Source organism: Saimiri boliviensis, chromosome 2 (genome assembly GCF_048565385.1).
Source record: "Saimiri boliviensis isolate mSaiBol1 chromosome 2, mSaiBol1.pri, whole genome shotgun sequence".
Classification (NCBI taxonomy): Eukaryota; Metazoa; Chordata; class Mammalia; order Primates; family Cebidae; genus Saimiri; species Saimiri boliviensis.
Window position 1 is genome coordinate 62,220,749 of NC_133450.1, and position 14,913 is coordinate 62,235,661.

At 38.1% G+C, this 14,913-nt stretch overlaps 1 protein-coding gene across 16 annotated transcripts in view; it reads right to left on the bottom strand.

Annotated features, from left to right (window-relative positions):
* The window catches only part of UNC79 (unc-79 homolog, NALCN channel complex subunit), a 261,471-nt gene that overhangs the window by 25,819 nt on the left and 220,739 nt on the right, over positions 1-14,913 (bottom strand). For all 16 annotated transcript variants that reach the window (XM_074393444.1, XM_074393429.1, XM_074393440.1 and 13 more), the window contains 2 exons: positions 11,401-11,505; positions 2,644-2,721 (listed from right to left, as the gene is read on the bottom strand). In XM_074393444.1, coding sequence (XP_074249545.1) covers positions 2,644-2,721; positions 11,401-11,505 — 183 coding nt within the window. The remainder of the gene's footprint in view (positions 1-2,643; positions 2,722-11,400; positions 11,506-14,913) is intronic.

Genomic DNA, 14,913 nt, shown 5'->3' on the forward strand with positions numbered 1-14,913 from the left:
CAATATTTTATACCACTTCAACTGGGCAAATGTCACCGAAAATAATTACTAGGAGCATTATCCAATATTTGTCTTTTAAGTTTGAATCTCGAAAAATTGAGAGCAAAGAATTTACTATTACCAAGTCACTTTTGTTCTAGAGACAGCCAACTACATCTAATAAAAGCCTTAAATTTCACTGCATGGTTAGAATCTTAGTGAGCCACATATACTTAACAAAACATGTAATTTCCAATTTCTCCTCCCTTTTTTCTACTTTGCAAAGTTTAAGAATAACCTTAGGTATGTTATTTAAGAAACAAAACAAAAGAAGTTAGGCTCCATTTGTTTCGGAAGACCTATATTTATTTCGTAGAAAAACTGATGATTAAAAAGTTAGAAATATTCAAAACTCAAACTCATGAATTAAAGCAAATCATATCCAGTTCTTCCTCAAAACCTATATTTGATTTTAAAGCTACATTTCTTAGATTATAAAAGTAGCACATGTTTAATATAGGAAATTTGGAAAATACAGATCACTAAAATTAAAATTGAAACCACCATAATCCTAATTCCTGTCCTCCACCTCTGGGAGAACTACTGTTAGTATTTTCTTCCAAGTTTTTTAAAAAAATTTTTAAATGTATATAACATACATGTAATTTTTATAAGATTGAGATAACATTTTTAAACTTGCTTTTTAATTAAATATATCATAAGCATTTTCTAATTCATTAAAATATTATTTGAAACTTTGATTTGATAGGCACATAATAGTCTATCTTATGGATGCACCTTGTTTTATTTAATCAATATCCTCATGATGTTAGACATTTACTTTGTTTCCATATTTCTGCTATTTTAAATGATGCTTTAATAAAGGTGCTTGGTATAAACATGTGCATATTTATTTTCTCGGACATATTTCTAAAATAAGATTGTCAAACTGCCCTACAGCAAGGTTGGTTTTACTACCACTAGTGGCTTACAAGAATGTTTGTTTCATTTCACCACCAATAAGTCTAATCATTGAGAAAGATCTGTTGGGGAGGAAAAAAGGGGGAGGTATTAGTCAAAAGGTCCAAGGTTTCAGTAATGGAAGGTCAGTAAGTCCTAGAGATTTCAAGGGCAGTGTAGTGCCTGCAGTTAGAAATACTGTATTACATACTTAAAAATTTCCTAAGAGGGTAGATGTTATGTGAAGTGCTCATATTGCTAATGTTAAACACACAAAAGCAAAAAAACAAATTAATAGGGCAGGAGGAAACTGCTGGAGATGGTGGATATATTCATGGCATAGATCACGGTGGTACTTTCATAAATATATACTCATTTCCAAACTCATCAAGTCACATACATTAAAGATGTACAGCTTCCTATATGTCCTTCCTGCCTTGATGAAGTGTTGTCTCTTTTTAAAAAGAGAAAAGCTTACCAATTGGCTAGCCAATTTTAATTTTTATATTTTTAAATATTTTTATACTTCATAATCAAGTACAATTTATTGGTTGCTAGTGGGAGTAAAAGATTTATTTTGGATGGCTTATTGATCATCAGAAAGGGACCTATATGTTGCTTTTCTGTTGTTGGAATGTTTGTCTTTTAATTACTGACTTCAATAACACTTTTATTATTAGGGATGTTATTTTCTTTCTTTCTTTCTTTCTTTTTTTTTTTTTTTTGAGGGGGCTCTCTGTATCCTTTATCTCCAGCAGGGTCAGTGAGCCTCCAGGGCCAGGGATGTTATTTTCTAGCTATTGCAAAGGTAGCAAATATTGAGTTTTAAAGAATCAAACAAAAAGGAAACAGCCAGTATGCAGCAGAGACTGGCTGGCTACTCCCCAGGCCTGTCTTCTTCCTTGGTCCACAACTAGACTACATTTCCCATCATTGCTTGCAGTTGAGTGTGGTCATGTGACTGAGTTCTAGCCAATGGAATGTGAGTAGGAAAAAAAAAAACACTTTAGATTTGGCCTGTGAAAACCTCATGGGCCATATATTCTCTTCCCCTTTCCCAGCCACAATCAAGCTGATTGCAGTGGACTGTACATAATGGAAGAAAACTGATCCCTGAGTATGCACATGGAAATTCCCCCTTTCCCTATTAATCAGGATACCCCTTTAAACTTCACATGAGCAAACAATAAACTTCCATAAGGCATTGAGAATTGGGATTTTGTCTCATAGAACCTTGTATTACACTATCAAGAATGCTTAAAAAACGGTCTAGTCATTCTACTTTCAGAAATCTATTATAAAGAAATAGTCTGAAGTATGGACAAATATTTAAGCATAAAGATGTTCTTTGCATATTAATTACAAGAGAAAAATATAGAAAATAACGAAAATATCCAAAAGTAGGCAATGTTTGTTAATATTATTTTAATAGATAATATTGTTATGGCATTTACTATGTCTGGCACCTTGCTAATATGGTTTACATGCATTATCTCAATCAATCCTCAACCTATATGTTAAACCCTGTTATATCCTATTTGACAGATGATACAAATCAAAGAATCTTAGGTTAAAATACTTTCCAAAAGTGACACAGCTAGTAAATGGCAGGCCTCAAACCCTTATGTAAATCTAAAGCCTACATTCTTAACTACTAGTCTATGAAATGTAAGTACATAGACAATGAATTTGGTCAGGACTTACTCCAGGTACAGAGGCTATCATCTGCTTGCTCAGGATTGTTGACTCAGCTAGTTTGGTTCCAGCATCTGCACAAATAAACTAATAAAAAAGTGAAAGTGTAATTATTTTTAAGGGTATCTGGACAGTAATAAGTAATTTATCATTTTATTAACTCGGCTTAAATTAATTAGTGTTCATTTTCATGATGATCTGCCTTGGATAGATCAGATTTGCTAATCATGATGGTTCATTCCTATCAGAAACTAAGAATCACAGTACTGAAATTAACACACAAAGTCTTACTTTACCCAGACTGTTAAGTGGCACTAAAATGGTACATTCAATCAAGGAAAAAATAAAAGATGTTAGCATTGTCAGATTTATGGTGAAGTCAATCTATTTACTGTTTAGTACTTCTTGACAGTTACTGTAAGCACATTTCATAGAGTTTCATGATTTCTATTTTCATATCATATATTTAGAAAGAAACTAGAAAAACAATCAACCTCAAAGTGAGTATTCTACCTGTTTCTTCCCCGCAGAGGACCTTCAGCATCTCATCTTCCTGCCCCCATTCATCCACATGTATCCTCTGTGCAGCTAAAGACACCCACTCCTTCTCTGTGTGCCCACAGGATTTTTCACAGACCTCCATTCTAAGTCACCACATCAGACTGCAGTGACTTATGAGTTTATTTTTCAACCTACTATGAGCTCTTCAAGAGCAGAGACTTGATGTGCCTCATCCTCAGCCCTAGTTTGATGCTGGGCATCTCAGAGGGGATCAGTGAGAGTTTATGAACCAAATCCATTAGCCAGTTATGACTTGAGATCATTACAAGAATGGATTTTCCAGATTACAATTTAATTTGCTTCATTTCAGATTTTGACAGGTGTTTCTCACTTAATGCAACACTCAACTATTTCTTAATAGTCTTGTGGAAAATGTTGAAGTCTTCGAGTTTGCTATGAGCAATTAGCACCTGTTTATCTTTCCTGGCCTCTGGCCAGTAGCCCTAAGAACTTTCGGATCTGAAACTGCTGCTGTGCAGAGTTCAGGATTTTCAGCACCAATTGCTCCACCTTCTCATTCATTCCATTCTCATACTGGAAGTCACAGGGAAGCTGAATGGGTCAAGACCATGAGATCAACTAGGCGGGCCCAGTCCCTGTCACACTGGGGAGAAGTAATAGGAATTGGGGTTGCAGAGTAAATCTCCAGGAGGCCTGATGAAGAGCCATAGAACAAAGGAACAGAGACCAGCATATTATTTGGCTAGTCAGAGGTTTAAATCTAAGCACTATTAACAGGTAGCAGGTATTGGCTAACTGGGTACAGCTCTAAGCCAAAGGCTTCCTGAGGCCAAGGAACCCTTAGACTTCTTTCTTGCTCAGGGCCAAGAGCTGGTCTTCAATTGTGGGAGGGGTGTCCTCTGTGGGAAGCACGTAAGTGTATATAACTGAGTGGGGGGCAAGAGGGCATCAACAGAGCTGTCCCCAAGAGCCACATGACGGGAGTGGACACAGATCTCCAAATTAACATTCTGTCATTTCCATTTGCCTCAAATACAGTTACAGAAAACTGAAGAATCTGTTTGGCCATTAACTCTGAACCTGGCATAGAAAGTGGCAACTGGTAACACCCTGGGAACATCTAGCATTTTCCATGATCTCATTCAGGTTTTCTATGTCTGCTCACCTATCTTAAGCTTAATTCTAACATAAGGAAAAGTAAAAAATTAGGTTTTAAAAACAGTAAAGCCTTTAACTCCAGCCAAAACCTATAAGGAAAAAAACCACAATGAAATATTTGATAGACATACACAGTGAGCAGAAGGAACACTCTCAACTCAACCTCCTGGAAGAGATTGCGTGTTTTCCCATAAAATTCATTTTAAAAAGCTATCTAGGCCAGGTGTGGTGGCTCATGCTTGTGATCCCAGAACTTTGGGAGGCCAAGGCGGGTGGATTACTTGAGGCCTGGAGTTTGAGAACAGCCTGGCTAATACAGTAAAACCCTGTCTGTATTAAAAATATAAAAATCAGCTGTGTGTGGTGGCACATGCCTATAATCCCAGCTACTTGGGAGGCTGAGGCAGGAGAAGAGTCACTTGAAACTGGGAGGTGGAGGTTGCAGTGAGCCAAGATGGCACCACTGCTCTCCAGCCTGGGCAACAGAGTAAGACTCTGCCTCAAATAAACAAATAATAAATATAAATAAATAAAAAGCTATCTAAGTCTTCACTCTAAGACAAACAACTACTGATTGAGTTCCAAAACTTCTGGGAGGACACCGGCATTAATTTTAATTAAGTTTTTTACAACAGAAATGAGACTGCATAGCTAAGAGAGGCCATAGGGAAGAGAGAGCCAATATCTACTATATGAGCTAAGGTGAGCACTTAGAGCTATCTCCTTAAGGATGGTTTAAAGTCCTGGACCCCCTCAAGTGTGCTTGCATGGCCTGGATGGGCCCTTGAGGTCAAGATAAGATTTGTGAAGAAGCGAAATTTTAGATGTCTGTAGCTCCGTTTGGCAGATGACTTTCCCACCCACCATTCTCAGCAAAGTGCAGCACAGAGCACAATGTAAGCATGTTTCAGCATGGTTAGCACCAAGATCTGAGGTCGAATCCAACTATCTCATTTATGATAACGCTTACTAGTCAGAATTAATTAAAAATTACCCTAAAAGTAAAGGAGGTGCACAGAGAATCTGGCATATTAAAGGAAATAAAAGTGCCTAAGCCTCAAATATCATCTATGTTTTTTTATCCATGCATTGTAATCTGGTGTATTTTTACATTGGATGCACAACTAAAACCTTATAAACCTTTCTGTCTTCATTTTATATGGCTGCCAACCACACACTGAAAAAAGTCTATTATGATTTTAAAGAGCTGCTCAAAGTATCATGATAAATAAAAATCAGAGAAGGAATGATGATTGTTGTTGAAGGAAGAGTTCTGTACTTTGAGGGAAATCGGACACTGAAATATGCATTCCTCCATGAATACAAAAGAAACACGACATCTATTATGTGTCATTACTAAATTCATTATCAAAATGGTACCCAAAATAGTGTCTTCACCTGTCATCTCATAGAGTGATCAGATTATTACTAACTCAACTGATATTAATAACCCCATTCAATGGTAACTCTGTGAATTACAAACAACAGCTGTACCTCCACTGGCTCTTTGTCCTCCAACCCACAATGAACCTATCTTTAAAAGAAAACCTTTCTTCAACAGTCTGATTTCTCATAACTTGAATATGCAGGTATATCCCACAAAGTGGGAGTAGTACATGCAAATTAGCAGAATATCTACTCTTTACACATAATGGGAGCTAAGGAAATCCTTTTTGATTTTAACTTAAACAATCTTTATGGTGGCTTTTAATGAGTTATCACTTATTATGAAAATTTGAATCTACCTTGAGAACAATTATAATAACCTATTACATGTAAAATCTCTAGAGCAAATCAGCAAAAGAGAAAATATTGGAAACAAAAAGCAAAAATGTCAATAGATCGGAATTAAAATAATGTGCTAGCACATCTGTCCAAAACACAAAAAGAGAACTACGCCCTGGGGATCAACAATTTGGACTCTGAAATGACATTTTTCTATTCAGCAAATTATTTCCTATCTCCATGCCTCTTTTTCTTAAAAAAAAAAAAAAAAAAAATCCACTTGAACATTTAAGGCCATCCAGCTTCATATGTAAATTCATGCATAAACTTTACATATGTAACTTCTTTTGTTTGGTTGGTTTTATTTTTTTACACACATAACTTCCTATGTAAAAAACTTCATAAGTAAACAACAGTGGTTATGGCTAGACAACCACAATAGAGCAGGCTGGGGAATTTCCCATGATGCCAGCACTCCAGGAATTAAAAAACAGATTGGTACCAGTTACTGCCTTGACATGTTTAAAACTTGGGTGATCCCATATTTCCTGGACAAGCATTCTATTTGTTCTTCAAGGGACCTCTCTTACTGCCAGAGTATTTGGTAACACAAAGGTATGGTCTATCTATGAGAATAATAGCAATGGTTCCATCTTACTGAGCTCATCTGTCTACTATTAATTAGAAAAGTAGTAGAGGAAATACCAGGAGTTCCCCATGGGCTGAAAGAATGAATGGGAAACTCAACGTTGAAGCAATGGACTCTGTTCAGCACAGGGACCAGTGTCATTCATAACGGATCACCTAGGGAGTTTTTCCTTCCAGTTAATGCTTTTTTAAAAATGTTTCCAAGTTGTATTTTCAGTTAACTAGACCCAACTTCATGGGGTGACCTTCAGATGATGGTCACTGATATCCATAAATAAAGTCCCTGTCTGCTCCTGGCAGATCATCTGTCCCTGCTATAAGCCTGGTTGTCCAGGTGCCAGGAGCTGACAATGCCCATAGGTAACGGGGAAAGGTTCCTTCTGACTCCAGCCTAGATCCTCTGGCCTAAAAGAAGCTACCAAAGAACAGACTGTCATTTCCACTATTCTACAGAGAACACCTGGAGGACTCAGGCAGTCAAGGGCAAGAAAAAAAGCAACCTAGAAATCCTACAGAAAGAGCACTACTAGAAACGGAAACAACGTTTCTCCTCATCCCATCTGATATGATTTGGCTGTGTCCCCACCCAAATCTTACCTTGAATTGTAATAATCCCCATGTGTCAAAGGGGAGGGCCAGGTGGAGGTAGAATCATGGGGGTGATCGCCCCCATACTGTTCTCATGGTAGCAAATAAGTTTCACGAGATCTGATGGTTTTATAAAAGGGAGTTCCCCCTGCACAAGCTCTTTTGCCTGCTGTCACGTAAGACATGACTTTGCTCCTCATTCACCTTCTGCCATGATTGTGAGGACTCCGCAGCCACGTGGAACTGCGAGTCAAACTTCTTTCCTTCATAAATTACCCAGTCTTGGGTATGTCTTTACTAGCAGCATGAGAACAAACTAATATGCCATGTGTGGCCCCATAGAAGACTTCACTCCATGACTTAGGCAGGACCACAGGACAGAAAAGGGAACTACTCTGATAATATATGCCTCACTTTTATTTCTCTGATTAGAAATAAAAATTGCTTAAGGGTTTACAGAACAGGTAGAACAAGGATTTGTTACTTTGAAATGGATTAACCTTTTTTTTTTTTTTTTTTTTGGTGCTGAAACCCAGCAATGAACCATGCTCAACATTTTTTTGTTGGAGAAGACTGAAACATTTCCATAAAGTTGTTTTTCCTAGGCATGATCTCAAAATGTCTCCAAAATACCCCTTCAATCTGAATAGTTTTACAGCTTGACATTTTTTAACTTAATGATTTCAATGACAAGTCACACATTTGTTTTAAAAAGATGAAATGGCAGATGAAGATCCATGAAATAGATTTGGAAGTACCTTTTTGCTATCTTTCTTCTTAATTTGTTTTTGTTATTTATTCACCTAACTGTGATGCAATAATCACTGTTTTCCTGCTTTCCTTAAGCACTGGGTAATTTAAACTCTCACTGTTCTTTTGGCATCTTGTGACAAGTGCTTATTACAGTTGACTAATGTATTTCATTGAAAACCAGTCTCCAGTAGTTACAGTGTGGAGGGCTAAACCCCAAGAAGGTCAGCCAAACAGATCTGCTCTGCTCAAGACAAAGGGCAATTAAGGGAATTCTGTTCAGCATCTGCAGGAAAGCACCTTTGGTGCCCTGAGGTCTAGGTGGTTTTCAGGTGGCACATCCCCAACTGCAACACTCTCAGAAGCAAGTGACCTCCAGACACGGTCAACCTACTAACCTTACATCCCTCCCAGGATATTTCCCCAAGCCCTGTTCATCTGCCCTCTCCTCCAAGCCAGTGTACATCCCATGAATCTTTAAAAAGGTCTGTTTGGGCCAAGAGCAGTGGTTCACACCTATAATCCCAGCATCTTGAGAGGCCAAGACAGGTGGATAGCTTGAGTCCAGGAGTTTGAGACCAGTCTGGGGAACATGGCCAACCCCTGTCTCTACTGAAAATATTAAAAAATTGGCCAGGCATGGTGGCCCATACCTGTATTCTCAGTTACTTGGGAAGCTAAGGTGAGAGGATCACTTGAGCCCGGGAGGCAGAGGTTGCAGTGAGCTAAGACCATGCCACTGCACTCCAACCGGGGTGACAGAGCAATATCTTGTCTTAAAAATTAATTAATTAATTAATTAAAAATAAATAAGTAAAAAAGCCTGTGTGAACACTGCTTGTTCTCAAAGGCAATGTTGCGCTGTTATGTGAACAGGAGGGCCGGGTCAACACAATCCACAGAGAGAAATGCAAAGTTGGTCTCTTCTTAGGAGAACAGATATTTTCTGGCTATGACTTTGCTTGTCTTCCTTCTGGGCTGTCCAGCATCTTAGTATAGTAAGAGCCATTTTATTCTGATGACATCATTCCCCACATCCATTGCTGTCATTTTCCAGCAATTATTCTCTGAGAGTTCAATGTGTCCTGCAAAGCTCTTCAAAGACAACTCAATACCATTCATTGAAAGTATACCAACTTTTTAATTAAATTTCAAGCCTTTGAGAAAATTCAGTTCTGATCCTAATGATTAGTAGTCACCGGAGGGGAAGCATGGAGACCAGGCAGTGGATATTCAACAATAAATGATAAGCGTTGTTCTTCCTCTTCTCTACTTGGTCAATTCCTGAAATTCTGTGCATCCTTCAAAGTCCATGTGAACACTCTTCTACAAACACTTCCTTACTCAGTACACATCTCTACTACTGTACCTGTTGCACTATGTGGGAATTTTTTAATTTACATGTCAACTTCAATTGCTAGATTAAAACTCCTGGAAGGAAGAGGTCATGGCTGATTCTTCTATTTCCCCAGCACGCTGCAGAAAGAGCATCTGGCCCATGTCAGGCCTCATAATGTTCATAAGCCTTCCTCCGTCCCCAGACTTTCAGGAGAGTAGTCGGCACATTATCAAGACACGTCTGTCACACTTCTATATTCCCAGAACCCAGCCCAAGATAGGTGGTCGGTAAATATTTGTAGTGGAAATACTGTAGAAGAGTCAGATGTGGCCAGATGATGAAAGACCTGGGTAGTTCAGACCTTACAAGGCCACTCTAGGTTTCTGATGCAAGATTGATCTTCATCAGAAAAGTGGAGTTTCAGTAAAATTCCTCTAGGCAACCAAAGGCCAGAAGACTAGCTTGGTGTGGAAAGAGATGAAGGAGGTGCAAAAAGCTAAGAGCTGTTACAGTAATCCAGGTAAGGGATGGAAAAGGCCTGACGAGGCTGTATGTCACACTGAAACTGAATGGAGGTGGGCTCTAGAGTCCTCACACACTGAAATCAGGTGGTTGATACCACCTATCACTTAGGACAGCCCTGTGGTCTTGGGCAAGCCACTGAACCACCACTGCCCACCACTGCTCCCTGCAATACAGAACCCATGCTTCACGAGGCTGTAAGGATTAAATGCTTAACACATAATAGGTCCTCCATTAGTGTTCCCTTCTCTCTCATGTCTCCAAATGAGTACCTATGATTCAGGGAAATCTGTCTAGTTCCTTGATACCAAGCTCCAATATTCCTTAAGTCATTTAACTCCCAACTTGCAGGCCTAGACCCTGGGACTGCTCTTAATGTTCATCAGCAAGTGCTGACACAGCTGTGATGCAATGGTTGTACACTTTGCCCAAAGGCCATTGCATGACACCCTGATCCCAGCTGTAGCTCATGGCCAAGTCTCTAAATCTAGCCTCAAGCCTTGGTGAGAGGCAGGGTCCCAAGTTACCTGAACCCCTGCTAATTCCTCTGGCACAGCCAGTCTACTTTTTCTCAACCCTATCCTCATGCCATTATCCCTAAATGTATTCCACCATCCTAACTCTCCCCTATGCTTGAAGCCAGTCAACCTCTCTAGACTGAACCCTAATCCCAGGCAAAGATATCTGTCTGTACCCACCAGTCCTTTGTGACCCAACTCAAATGCTACTTCCTTCATGAAGTCTTCCCTGATTTCACACCATAAGGGGTGGGATCCATCCTGCTCTCAACTTCTCCCCAGGATTTTATTTACCTCTTTCTCTCATGGCACTATCATAGCCTGTCTCAGGTCATCGAAACTTGCATATCTGCTTAAGATGCTGAGTTAAGGACAGCAGGGTAGAAGGCTTCAGCCCCTCAGAAGCCATACAGCCAAAAGCACAACATTGCTGGTTCTCCAAAGCCTGCCTTATAGGCTATAAGCTTCTCGGCCTCACTGGTCCCCTGGGGGATGAAGAGTACCTATCCCCTACCCTGGTTACCACTCAGCGCATCCTGCCACATGACTGTCTCTGGCCTGGCCCACCTTCTCCTTCACTTCTGCTTCACCAAGATTCAGGAACCACCCATACTCATTTGACTCTGCAGTCAGACCTCAGCCTATTCCCCCACTTCTGGCCTCAGTAGACCTGTCTCAGTTCTGGTGACTGACCTGCCCCTCTAACCTACTGGATCATGCATTTCTTGAAGAAAAAAATTATTGTTTTATTCTTCTTTTTGACCCCCACAAAACTAATTCCACAGCTGGAACAAAAATAAATACTTCTTCTTGGACTTTTTAGCCAGTGGAAGTGTTAAATGCATACTGTTAGTTAGATCACGGTCCATATAAGATGTACTGTTTCTCATCTCTGGGTAAAGATATTTGGTTTTATGCATACACTCTACACCTCTCTTAACTTTCCAAACATACATGGATTTCATGAAAAGTTTTACAAATCAGGCATACGCTTACCTGAACGAGCAGAAGAAGGTTTGTATCTGGTAAAGGAGATTTGAGCTTCAGGGCCTGCAGAAGTTCTAGAACAACACTACGAGACAAGTAGAATTTATCTCGTTCCTAAAGAAAACAAAATAGAAGGAGGTCAGTGATTATCCCGGTGAATTGCTCCCTTTATCAATATATGGTAATTTTCTTTATAATAATGCTTTTCAACTTAAAATCAATGGACTGATTTCAGCTTTCTTTTCATTAGTATTTGTCTGGTATATCTTTTTTTAACCTTTTCTTTTAAACTTTCTTGGTGTCTTTAGACATATCTTAGATGTAGCTCAATTTTGAAAAGTCAATCTAACAATCCCTAGTAAGTCTAGTAAACTTATATTTATTATGATTCTATCATCTTATGTGTGCTTATTACAGCTTGTTCTATGATACTCTTTTTGGCTTGATAGAATTTTTATTCCTGTTTTACTCTCTGTTTGGAACTTATACATTATATTTCTACCTTTTGGAGTTTACACTTAAAATGTCTACATGTATTCTTAAGAGTTTAAAGTTATTCATTATTTCTGCCCTTCTTGTGTATAATATATAGAATGCTTTAACTTCAGTCTCCAACCACACACACACACACACACACACTCACACACACTTTACAGAGTACTATTTTCTAGTATTTTTGTGTTGTTTTTAAGCCCATCTGATTAACATTATTATTATTAATTCTTCATATTATCAATGATTACTTAGATTTTCACATTTTACCAATTTATTTGAGCATCATTCCTTCACACCTTTCACTCCTTCCTTCTTGGTTCAATTTCCTTCTTACATCTTTTAGTAGTTGTTTCAGTAAGAATCTATTAGAAACTTTCTTATTTTCCTGATAGAATATTTATTGAACCTTCACTCTTGAAGGATAGCTTAGCTGGTAGGTAGTTCTTTTTTTCTTATCATTTTAAGACTTTTTTTTTCCAGTTATCTTCTGCCTTCTATTGTACTGTTGAGAAGCTTATTGTCTGTCTTTTCCCTTGGTTGTTCTTCAGAGTGTTTTTAGAGTGTCTTTTCCTGTAGTTGTTCTTAAAATATTTTCTTTGCCTTGGCTGTTCCAACAAGTTATACCTACTCATGTATACTATGGCATGATCAGGTAAAACTTTATTTATAATACTTTTAGGGCTCATTGTGTTTCTTGAATCCAAAAATTAATTATTTTCATCAATTCTAGAATTGATAAAAAGCCTATTTTCCTTTTCTGAAATATTTATTAGATATGTATTAGAATTTCTCTTTATATTCATCTCTTTATCTCTCTCTTCTGCATTCTAGATAAATTTTTTTAATCTATTTTCCATTACATCAATTCTCTCTTTGGCTATGTCTAATTTGCTATTTAATCTATCCATTAAGTTTTTTATGTCAGTGATTGTTTTTCATTTCTAGAATTTCTACTTTGTTTAAATCTTTCTGGTTCATCTTTTTTTTTTTTTTTTTTTTTGAGACGGAGTTTCGCTCTTGTTACCCAGGCTGGAGTGCAATGGCACGATCTCGGCTCACCGCAACCTCCGCCTCCTGGGTTCAAGCAATTCTCCTGCCTCAGCCTCCTGAGTAGCTGGGATTACAGGCATGCGCCACTATGCCCAGCTAATTTTTTGTATTTTTAGTAGAGACAGGGTTTCACCACGTTGACCAGGATGGTCTCGATCTCTCGACCTTGTGATCCACCCGCCTCGGCCTCCCAAAGTGCTGGGATTACAGGCTTGAGCCACCGCGCCCGGCCATCTTTTTTTTAAAATGACTAAATCTATTCTATTATTTTATTTATTTTTCATATGCTTATCATTTAAAGTATAGTCATTTATGTATTTATATTGTTATAATATTTTAATATTTATATTATTTTAATATTTATATATAATCTTCATATGTATATCATTTAAAGTATAGTTACTTATATGTTATCATTTTTTATGATATATATATATATATAAAACATTTATAGTCTCTATCACATAGTTTTAATATTGAAAGTTCTTGTGGGAAATGGTCTTGCTACTTGTTGACTTTCCTAATCTATATCAAGATGGGTTATTTCTTCATTTGTTTTGTAATTTTAGATTATCAGCTCATGTTCATCAGGATTTTAACTTTAGGAATTGTGCTGGGCCTAGGTTGGAGACAAACTCCTCCAGAGAGTTTTGGGGCTTGTTCTGATCTTGCTTCTGCCGGATATTTCAAGGTTATTACTTGCTCAGCACTAATGTTATTTGACTCTTCAGCTTGGGAGTTCCAAGAGCATGCAGGTATTATAAATTCAAACTCTAAACCTGTTCCAAGATAGGCCCCTGTTTGCTAATTCTCAAGGGAGACTATAAATCTTTCTCCCAGTTCCCAAACTGAGACAGATACCATTCTTTGTCACCTCTATATAAGAATGTATTCTTTCCAAACCACCCTTTTACCAAGCGTATAGCCTTTCAAGGGTTCTGACTTTTTGCTAGGGATAACTCAGCTCCAACTCCCTGCCTGGATAGTTCCGAGATGTTATCTCCTTTCCTTGTTGGGCTTTAAAACTCTAGCCCCAGCCTGGCACGGTGGCTCACACCGGTAATCCCAGCACTTTGGGAGGCTAAGGTGGGTGGATCACAAGGTCAAGAGATTGAGACCATCCTGGCCAACATGGTGAAACCCCATCTTTACTAAAAATACAAAAAATTAGCTGAGTGTGGTGGTGCATGCCTATAGTTCCAGCTACTTGGGAGGCTGAGGCAGGAGAATTGCCTGAAACCTGAAAACGAACGTTGCAGTGAGCCAGGATCACGCCACTGCACTCCAGCCTGGTGATAGAGCGAGACTCTGTCTCTAAATAAATAAATAAATAAATAAATAAATAAATAAATAAATAACTCTAGCCCCCTAAGTTACTGAGACAAGCAACACCCTCACCACAGGACTACTTATATGCTTACCACTCTGGTTCTCAATCCCACTTCATTTTTGCCCCTTATATTCTTATAAAGTTAGCTCTAAATTAAAAATCACCTTTATTACATTTCATCCAGCACTGCTAGTATTTTAAGTGGGATGGTTTTCAGGGTATCTAGACTACCAGATTGCTAGAAAGGGAAGTCTACAAAGCTCTTACCTTTTTGTGCCTTTTCTTTTGATTATATAAGAGAGACCGCTCAATTAGCTACTACTATTTTTAAGCTATTTATTATAGTTTGTTATTATCTGTGAGGAAGGTAGGAACACCCTAGACTGAAGCTTTCTACGAGTAATCATCATCTCGTATTGGAATGAGAAAGGGTAGATGATAATGGGAAGAGACCACTAAAGTTATGATGGATTATGAGATATCATCTGTAATGAATATCTTGAATTCAAAACCAAGAATTATCTTGAATTCAAATTCTAGAAGGTTCCCTGTAATTAATACCTACAGTGTACAACATAGAAAGTATAAACTCATCATGATTCTTCCCCCAAAAAGGTATAATTTAAACAAATTAAACGTAAAGACAA